General features: G+C 29.6%; 1 protein-coding gene across 2 annotated transcripts; it reads right to left on the reverse strand.

The window, feature by feature from the left end:
* Nucleotides 1–1,638: 1,638 nt before the first annotated feature.
* LOC113872411 (lipid phosphate phosphatase 2-like) lies at nucleotides 1,639–8,117 on the reverse strand. Of its 2 annotated transcripts, XM_027509946.1 has the most exons (9): nucleotides 7,922–8,117; nucleotides 7,644–7,735; nucleotides 6,623–6,844; nucleotides 6,240–6,327; nucleotides 5,100–5,209; nucleotides 3,982–4,072; nucleotides 3,412–3,600; nucleotides 3,222–3,281; nucleotides 1,639–2,097 (listed from the first exon to the last, which is right to left on the reverse strand). In XM_027509946.1, exons 2-9 carry the CDS (start codon nucleotides 7,692–7,694, stop codon nucleotides 1,898–1,900), a joined length of 1,011 nt encoding a protein of 336 aa, XP_027365747.1. In that variant the 5' UTR covers nucleotides 7,695–7,735; nucleotides 7,922–8,117; the 3' UTR covers nucleotides 1,639–1,897. The 2 variants fall into 2 exon arrangements, with proteins under 2 accessions (XP_027365747.1, XP_027365746.1); XM_027509945.1 differs by having other exon boundaries at nucleotides 1,649–2,097; nucleotides 7,644–8,075.
* Between the last annotated feature and the right edge of the window lie 2,400 nt (nucleotides 8,118–10,517).

Genomic DNA, 10,517 nt, shown 5'->3' on the forward strand with positions numbered 1-10,517 from the left:
TGAAAAGTACATGATGGACTAAGCCTATAAATAACCAAAAGGGCAAAAGACTAAGCTTATTTATGTTCAAAACGAGCAGAAGATTGTCTCGTGCTCTGCCTTTAGGGGTACAAATGAATCATTGGAACTGTCACTTCGTTAATATACTTTTATTTGATTTTTCGGTCAACTTGGTTAATATACTTAAGATGGATGCAATACTCTTCGGCAGCTTAACTCCAGATATTTCTTGGGCTTTTTTATGCAAGCAAAGAGACAAGGAGATTCACGGTTTCAGAATTTGAAAGGGTGCATGAGCATCCAAAACTTAAATTTATTATTTTATTTGATTTATCAATTCCTGCTAAAATTAACTTTCTCACATCTCAGGTTCACTCAAAAAATATAATTGGTAATGTGGCGTGGCCAGGTACATCTCATCAGATGATACTGTTATTCCCATACCTAACGTGTTTGGAGAGAACTGTCAATGGAATCAAAAGCGAAATAGTAGTTGTTTTCATCGGATTTTGATTTTGGCCGAAAAATATTTGCGACTTAAGCAATTTAAAAGTAATTATGCTACTTATATATAGAGAGAGAATAAAAGTTAAGCTACGATATATTAGTAGTATAAAGTAGCTTTATATAGACATTTTTAGATATTTTAACATATTATTTAATAAATCTCAATGTAAGTTCGGGCTGATACCAGTTAAAAATTAATGTAATTGTAGTGATTAACGTGTGTGTGCAACGCATTGTTGCATTCTTAAATTGTCGTTCGCAAAATGTTAGCAAGGATCTGCATGACAATTACTCGCAAAATAGCATCATTACATTTAATTATTTTGTTGAGAATTACTTATGCGACTTTATGCATCACACACACGCGCGTATATAACACGTGTAAAGTTGTCGCCAACTGGCTATGATTGCATACACGAAACTTCGGGAAGAAGCGTTAAGTTGGCATATACGCTCGCACTATATGGTGCCTTCCCCAGACCCCCAAAACATGCTTAAGCGTGTCTTATAGAGCATTGATTATTTTATTTTAATATTTAATACATTACTAATATTAAATATTATAATTTTGAATGAAAATAATAATAATAATTTTTTATATGTTCTTCAATATATTAAGAAGTCATATTTTATTTATTTAAAATTTAACATACATGATCAATATATTAATATTATTTTAGTAAATATTTAAATATATTTTATAAAAAATATTAAATAAAATAATGAGTTATTGGTACCGAAACCATGATTAGGACATTTTTTACAAGGTATGAAATTCGGGAGATATATTCCGTCTTAATACCCATTTGCATTACCATGTTTTTTAAGTATTTTCTTACAATTTCTTTTTAAAACAAATATTTTTCAATGTATAAACTCTTTCAATCATGTGCTTACTCCATAAAAACGAGAACAAACTATGATTAGTGTTATTCGATCACAAGTTGGCTATATTACTGATGTGTCCATCAACAACTCTTGTGCAAATAAAAATGAGGAGGGAAAAAACGTTTCTTTATTTTAAATGTCAAGTGAAACTTTTTTTAGTATTTTTTAATTTATAAAATAGATTTAAAAACATAAGTATGTAGAATTTTACTAGTGATGTTTATTTTTTGTCAAATAAGTACAAAAAAATCTGCCAATAACGTAACATATATGAACATTATTTTATTCAGCGGAAAGCAACCGCCATTTTTTCCTTTTTACAGTGGTACTGCCAATACTGCATGAAGCTACCACAATAGAAACTGCAAAATATTGCCGGTTTGCTAAATCTAGACACCTAATGTTGCCGTGTAAGAGACCTCATTTTCAATTACAAGTATACACAAAAGCAAAGTCACAAGGAACGAGACGAGGGAAATTAGCGCAAAAGACAACTACAAGATTACTTTTGTCCCAACTCCATGGCTTCCAAGGTTGGGCTATGATAGGAGAAAGGGGTCCTGATGAATGCATCACCATTTCTCCCAGGTACTTGATTCATAACTCGATCCTCCATGGCCTGTACAACGGGTGAATTCCGATTGTTGTTTGCATTGGCTCTTGCTTCCTCCATAGCCTCGAAATATGCATATGGACCCCATCCTGAAAAGAGAAATGTAAAAGCTGCTCAAGACTCAATGGAATACTTCATATACGTTATCAGGATTCAGGACTAAGCTATATCTTCTCATAATGAATTCCCTTAACAGTTTTCTTAATATTTTATAATTTTTTTAAAAATGTCATTTTTTAAAGTCATGAAAGCATTGCTTCATTTAACAAGAAAAATAATAAAAAGATCATGACTACAATGATCCAAACAATATGAAATGAAAATAATATTTGTAAAGGTAATTCAACCAGCTAGGCAGCCACCTGGCATTACCTCAAGTAGGAAGACCAAATACATCTAAAATATTTTTTATGTGAATTTCATTATTTGACTCCTTAAAAGTTAATATTATTTGTGATATTTTATATAATTATTTTTATTTTTATTTATTTTTAAATAAAATTTACTCTACATTTATAATTGAGAGAGTTTAATATCCTCTATTAACATATTATGCTGAATTTATGCTGAATTTAATTAAACAAGCATATTACTCTATTCAACCAAATTGCACCTGACCAGGCTTCTAGCTCATTAACATCTGTTGTTCTCAAACGAAATAGAAATTATATTTTCATGGCAATAGTGGCACAGTTACAAAGAATTTGGGTTGGTTAAAAAATAGATTATTGCTACAACAGTCAAATACCCTTCCCCATGCGCAAGTGTAATCGAAGAGAGGACAAAATAAATTCTTCAAATGTACCACACAAAAAATGTCTTGGATATTGACTTTCGGGTGAGGATACATGTATAATTAAGTTTTGAGGTAATTTTTTTATTTCAATTTTTTTAAATTATAAAATATGAAAAATAATAAAATTTCTATCGTAATTTAAAAATAATTTATAAAAATTTTCTCATTTAACTTTCCTAAAAATAAAAAGATAAATTATTTAATTCATTCGAAAAAAATTGTTCATATGCTAATTTTTTTCTTAAATTAATTTAAAAGCTTATAAAAACTTTAGAAGTTTCATTATTATCCTATGCAGGAGCAGAGCTTTAGAAGAAAACAATGCCCACAGAATGTGACAGACAATAATATAACAATGATAGTTTCGTATAATCCAAAAACAAGGATAAATAAAAAAGAGGGAGATAGAGGTGTTACCATCATCATTGTAGGGCGCAGGGAAGAACTGCAGATAGCAAAAGGTTGCCACAAGAAGCCCTGGAGGAAACACAGTGTAGTGAGTTTCACTTTTATTTGTTTTTCACAAAATGAGTTTTAATTATTTCTATTATTGGCTGTAAGCCGGATCCTTTCCCTACTTCAATTTTTTAAGTCAATAAAAACAAACCTAGAAGGCCTCCAGCAAATACATCTTGCCAATGGTGCCAATAGTCATCCACTCGAGAGATTCCAACAAGACAGGCAACAAGCAGAGGAAAAAACACAATGCATAATTTTGCTACGTGCCCTTTGCGGTTGAAAGCTTTAATCTTCCCAGATAGATACAAAGAGAGAAAACCTAGACCTGCAAAGGACCCTGCAGAACTAAATTTATCAGATTGAATGTCCATGCATAAACAATTTTCCGAAGAAAGGAGCTAGTACGTCTTCATAAGAGAATATAGCGTTTAAGAGAACAAATTTAGCATTAAACTAGGAAAGAATTCACTTCGGTGTCAGACAACTGATGAGTTTAATTAAAATAATGTTTACCAATTTCCTACTCTTCAAATATTCTATGGGTAAAAGCAATGCTGTTTTTAGTAAATATTGCGTTTCTAGTACGTTCACCAAAGTAGTTATTGAGAAGAGAAATAAAAATCAGTGTTCAGATTCGACCTGTCTACATAATTCCAATTGCTTCCACTAAAGCAAGCAGAAAAAGAGAGGGAGTAGGGAATAAAATATTGTTGCTCACATGATGTATGGCCGCTTGGGAAACTCTTGTGTCCTTCTTTTATATCACTTGCCTTGCCATGACATACCACACCCCCCCATTTATCATAAACCTGTAAGGTTAATCAAAAGCGACTAATAAGGACCACTTTCCTTGACAGTTACCCATCTGTATAAAATGACAGTTATATTTGACAGCTCTCAAGAGATACAACGTGGATTTAGAAAATGACAGTTAATTTCTATTTAAGAAAAAGAAAAGCCAAGAATTAAAATTGGAGAAGATAAAATGTCGATTTAGAAAAGTTTAATCTGGCAGCTCTTCAAGAGATGGCCACATTTGGGTTTATCATCTTGTATAAGCACTTAAACACGTCGTGCAATATCTTTTTAAATTAACTTATTTTTCCTGATCTGTAATTGCACTTTGTAGTTTTATTGAATTTGGTAATTAATCCCTAGTTAGTTAAGTTCGATATTAGTTATCTGCCATTAGTTACTACTCTTTTGGTTAGTTTTTACCTTCTCTTCATCTGTATAAAACGTTATTACTTCTGTACGGAGAACGATCACTGCCACTGAATGAATTCAGATTCAACTCTCTTCTCTAATTACAAAGTTGCAGATTACATATCATGAAATTATTTCAATAAAGTTCATAAAAAAATTTATCAAAATAAATTTATTAAATAAGCACATAACGTAGTCTAAAATCATCTCACTAAAAGCCCACATTGCAATGTACTCCAATAATTAGTTTAGAAAGACGTGAAGAAGAAACAAACTAACAGCTAATGAGCTCGTCACAACAAAGGACAAGGTGAAATGTTCAGAAATTAAGGTCACTACTCTCTACGGTTCATAGCATAGTGTCATTTTGGTGCAAGGCACAAGAATTAAAAGACACAAAATCCAACCTTAAATATGACAAAATTTTCAAACTACTTGTCTTAATTTCTAAATATTAATTCCTCCGCTCTGTCATTAATAGTTGAGACTTAAGAAGTTCTAGTATAACGATAGTTATAAAAAACAACTTTTATTGCTTTATTGGTATGTGAAAACATACAATTCTTTTACCACAACAACACATGATATATTAATCCACATTATATAGTGACAAATGATAGATTTGCTTACCTCTACTCCATCGGGAAAGCAACGCCAAAAGAAGTCTGGCCGAGGCCGGCCAACTGCATTTTTTATTGCATCGGTCAAGACCGCAGTGATCAGAACAGCAAAGAGAAGACCTGCTAGCTAGCAATGAAGTACATTAACTACAATTCACCAACTCTAATAATATCAATCTATCTACAGAAATGTGAAGAATAAAAGTTGTAATCTTTAAATTTTATTTTGAACAAAAATAACAAAAATCTATCTTTATGACAACGTTATTTCAAGAGTTAGTAATTTATACGATGAAAAAATTTCACACCTCAGTTGTGACAGAAATTCGACTTACTTTCATTAAATTAAAATATACAAAAAGAACAATTTTTATTATTTATAAAATATAAACTTTACGTAGTTACGTAACTTATATCAGTATAAATTTTTTAATTAATATATGTAATGATAAGTTGAGTAATTAAAAATATTTAATGATCAAAATTTGTATTTATTAACTATTTAAAACTTAATAAGTTACATAATATTTGATAAAAATTACACATATTTTAATTATTTTAACATATTTAAATAGGATAAAAAAGTATATTTTACTATCCTCACTAAGTTTAAATTATATTTTTTCTCTTTTATTCGGTTTTCAAAGCTAATTATCAATAATATTAAGAGTCCCAAAAGAGAAAATTTTGACTTTATCATTCACATAAAAATAAATTAAAACATAGTACACACTAACATGATGGAAGAAAATTATGATTTTTAAAATAAAAAAGGGGCAGTTAATTCAAGCTGTTTACAAGAAAGGGAGTGCAATATACTCTTATATGAAACAACAATATTTTTTTTTTCTCCTTAAATATAAGTTCAACTATTCCTTTACTTCATTAAAATCAACTTATGTTATTTTTATAATTAAATAATTTAATTTAAGCTATTTGCTTAAAATAGAATAAACTATCGGATCTTATTTTTATAATTAATTTAATTGAATGAGATGCTCTTGAAAAAATATACTTTATGACATTTTTTTTATTTTCGTTTTGGTCTAGAAAAAATGTAGAAATTGCTTCTTGCATATAAAGATGTATGGATTGGACTAGCAACGCACACATGTGAGGACATATCACATATGCCAAACGCAAAGGTTACCTAGAGTACTGTTGTGCAAATCATAAACATCTCTCCTGCGCATGTAGAATAGAAGGAAAACGGCCATTGGCAACAGAACCGCATATAGCTGACAATTAGCAGAAGAAAAAAAAGCGATCGATTAGCTCATACAGAAGATGTGTGGGAATCAAACAATGTTGACGCCTCTCAATTTTTTCTATCATGTTTTTGAGCAAGACTTAATTACCCAAGAAGTACTTTGACAGAAAAGAGCTGTCAGCATTTTGTAATGATACAATCAAATAATTGAATGTAAAGCAGATATATAATGAACCTAAATGCAAACGAAAAGATCCCGATACAAGGAGCAATACACAGAACTTTTATCTCAAGTGAGTTATGCAGTGAAAAAAAAAACTTACAGGAACAGCCCATACGGGCACCGTGTTGCCTTTCATAGGATATTTAAGGTCGTCCATCATGTCCCTTCCCACAAAGCGGTGAAATGGATGAATGACATAAAGGACAACCTCTATTACTATGAGGAGCACCAATATAAGCCAATCATGAATGTGATTTCTTGCAATTGCCGCTCCATGGGACCTGATAGTATGAGCCGCAGGATCAACCTGCCTCGCCCCTACCTGCCGTAATAAACAACCAAGAAAACGTGTAATTAGACAAAATTTAATTTGGGGGAGTAAAATTGACCACGAATTTCACACATGCATATACTAGCTGACAAAGCGGTACATAATCACCACTTGGAAGCATTTCCTGCCATATTACAGTATTGGTTTTCAAACTTTTCAAATACCCACACTGCTGAGAGAGGACGTATTTGTACTGGCAAAAAACCGGGATTTTAAAGTCGTGATTGCAGATATATTACCAAACTTTTTGGAGGTTTTTATAAAGAGTTTCATTTTGGTACATACTCCGTCTGAATATATTTACACTGTTAATTAGTTAAAAATATTAAAATAATTATTACGAAAGATAAAAAAATTTAATTATATATCAATCTATAATTAAATAATAATATAAATATTTTATACAATTAATATACTTAAATTCTTATCATGACCACAATTGCAGCAACATCGATTATGTTTGTCCCCAATTCATCACAATATCAAGGTTTTCAAAGTCATCACAAACCTTTGAAAACGGGTAATGCTACACAGCTAAAACAATTAACCAGAATTTTCGACATGAACCAGTGAGAGAAAAAATTAATAAAATAAACAAAAAACAAGAAATATATTTTACAGAGTGTACATGGTCTCACCCCGTTATAGTAATAGATTTATCTCTTTTTTATTTTAATAATTTTGTTAGTAATAAAAAACTATAAGTAAAAAGAGTGCTACCGTACCTACCGGATTCCTCAAAAAGAAACAACAGAAAACGGAAAGAAAATCAGAGAAGTTCAGTAGTAACCTGAAACAGTGTCCAAAATTTTCCAAAAGATAACATATCCCACCACGCCATGTCTAGAGAACCAGATAATTCACAAGCGCAGTCACCAAAGTCTGATCGTCATGCACAAAATAGAAAGAGACTATGAAATTAAGGTAACAGTGAGGGGAAACGGTGGAAATGATTCGTTTTTGTGAGAGTGAGAAATCTTATCCCAAACAGGAACTAGGGAAATGAAAATATAAATTATGAAGAAACCAGTGAGAGTGTAAGGGAAAAAATCAACTTGCTGTGTCTACCTTTTAAAAAGTCTCAAATTCTTAGAGTGTGAAAGAAAAAGGATATTGAAGATTTTCTCGGAAAATTTGAAATATTATCCGAGAAAACTGTTCACTGTGAAGAGTAAAACACAATCGAATTTCCGCTTTGAAATGAAATGGTTTGGCGCGGGGCGAGTCTGAGCACTGAGCGGTTCCCACTTATCCAATTCTAGATCCAAAGTAACCAACTCATTTCAATTTTTTTTATAATAAGACTTTTTTTCATAACAAATAATTTTATTATTTTTTTGTATTGTGAAATCTGAAATTATATTCATACTTGTATTAAAAATGCTTTTCTCTCAACATTGTTTAGTCTTTTAAGCTTTTCAACAATTCCAATTTGTGAATTATGCATTCCCGTGTTTGATATAAATTGTTTATAAGAGTATTTTAAATTTGTTTGAATATACTCAATTTTTCCAAATCATATTAAAAATATTTGCTACATTTTCAAAACTATGATTTTTAAGAAATATAATTTATAAGAATAAAAAAAACTAGTTATTTCACAATCATATTCATAAAGAAATGCAGTCAAAAGACAAAAATAAAAATAAAAATAAGCACATGTTTCTGTATGTAATCTCACAATTTGTGAATAATATGGTGGTAAATTCTAATCAGTTATTCGCGAAAGCAGTAAGGATATCTTTGGATATTTTTGGGGAAAATATACATAACATTTAAAAAAAAAGGTTGAAGTTTTTTATGAAGAAAATTTATTAATAGTAAGTTTTGAAAGTTTTGTAGTTTGAAAAAAAAATGTAAGGAGAAAAATCAAATTATTTAAAAATTTAAATAAAAACAAGGGAAAATAAACACAAAAATAACCATTGCTGGATTTAAAATCTTGAGTACCGATGTGGACCACTACAGTTAAACAATTATGCATAACTTCTCACAAACTTGCATGAGTAATAATTGCAGCAATATTACCAATGGCCATGGGTAACAATTAATTAACATGAATGATCTAATTTTATGATTAATTTTTGCACACGGTCGCGTAATACAATTTTAGGTATAAACTGCAATAGAAATTCATTTTGTAAATTCTAAAAAAATATTTAAACTCAGTCTAAAACAAAGCTTTGGAACAGTGAAAGTGATGTGGCGATGCCGATTATTTGGTTATTAACCATTTAATACAACCATTATAAAGTCAAGTGCAATAGATTATAGTTTGATATATAAATTAAAGTAATATAAATTTTATTCATCAAAGTCTTTATTATATGGTGGATAAGACGTCTGCATCGCCCATTAGCAATACGGGATCCGTCCAAATTAATCTAGCTAATAAAGGTCGTGTAAACCTTTACATATGGGACCAAGTTCTGCATATGCGTTGATGTCACCTTTATGATAACATGACAACATTAAAATAACATTAGTCAAAAGTGTTTGTGCATACTCATTTTCTTTTTCCTATGCAGCTACGTCTTTTTGAATCAAATTTAAATATGAATAAGAATAATTTGATTTTGAGTTAGCCATTGTCTTGTTAAAAATTACGCTTGTATTAATTAATATATTATTATATTGTTCAAAGAAATTAACATCTTGTATATTTATATATGTTTAACATTTTTAAATTCATCAAATAATATGTCAATTTAAATTTAAATGTCAACGATATATGTACGTGTGTGTGAAGGGATTGATCTACTTGCTCCATAAGCAAAGTGTCGAATACTTGTTATATTTAATCTCTTATAAAATACTTACGAGAATCAAATTATTGAATCATTTAACACTGTTTTTTTAGGGTTATACATGTTAAATTTTTAATTGATTAACCATTTACAAGCATATAAATTCATGGTTGATGTCTATTTATATATCAAAAAATATATTATATACTGAAATAAGATTAAATAATGAAATATTAGTAAAATTTTAAATTGCATAAAATTTAAATTCCATTTCAATGATTAAATTAATAAATTTTAATATTTATAAATAATGTCAGAGAAAATAAATTGACATTGATAGATACCTTATTATAAATCGTATGGAACAAGTGTTCAAAGTTGAAATTTGAATGCAAAATTTGATGACTGATTAATTTATTAAAATCCAACAGAACAGTGAGTAGTATAATAATTGATTAAATTAATACCTACTTTTGAATTTTTCCAGCGCAAATAGTGGTTTGGTGGAGTTATCAGACATGTATCTAAATTGTACAAGTAAAATTAATTTTGACAAAATGAATTTTACCTACCATGTTAACTTGATTAATCCTCCAAAATTTAGAAGTTGGGTCATGTATAAATTTTTCTTGCATATCTTGCATATTTCACATGCTGTGGCAAATTAGGTTGATTCGTCAAGTATTTTTCTTTTTATTATATATTATTTCTATTCATATATTCACCTCATGTTTCATGAATTTTAAAATAAAATATAACATTTATTCATTATTTAGATACATGGGCTGATCTTCCCGTAAGAAAATTAAATTGCGTAATTGAATTCAAATATATTTAGTTTCGATATTTATTTTGATAATTGGAATTTCTCCCATTTATAAAATTTTAACATCCATTGGATCTCACGGGTCATATCT

The sequence above is a fragment of the Abrus precatorius genome, unplaced genomic scaffold, assembly GCF_003935025.1.
Source record: "Abrus precatorius isolate BTA unplaced genomic scaffold, Abrus_2018 Scaffold7, whole genome shotgun sequence".
NCBI classification, from domain to species: Eukaryota; Viridiplantae; Streptophyta; class Magnoliopsida; order Fabales; family Fabaceae; genus Abrus; species Abrus precatorius.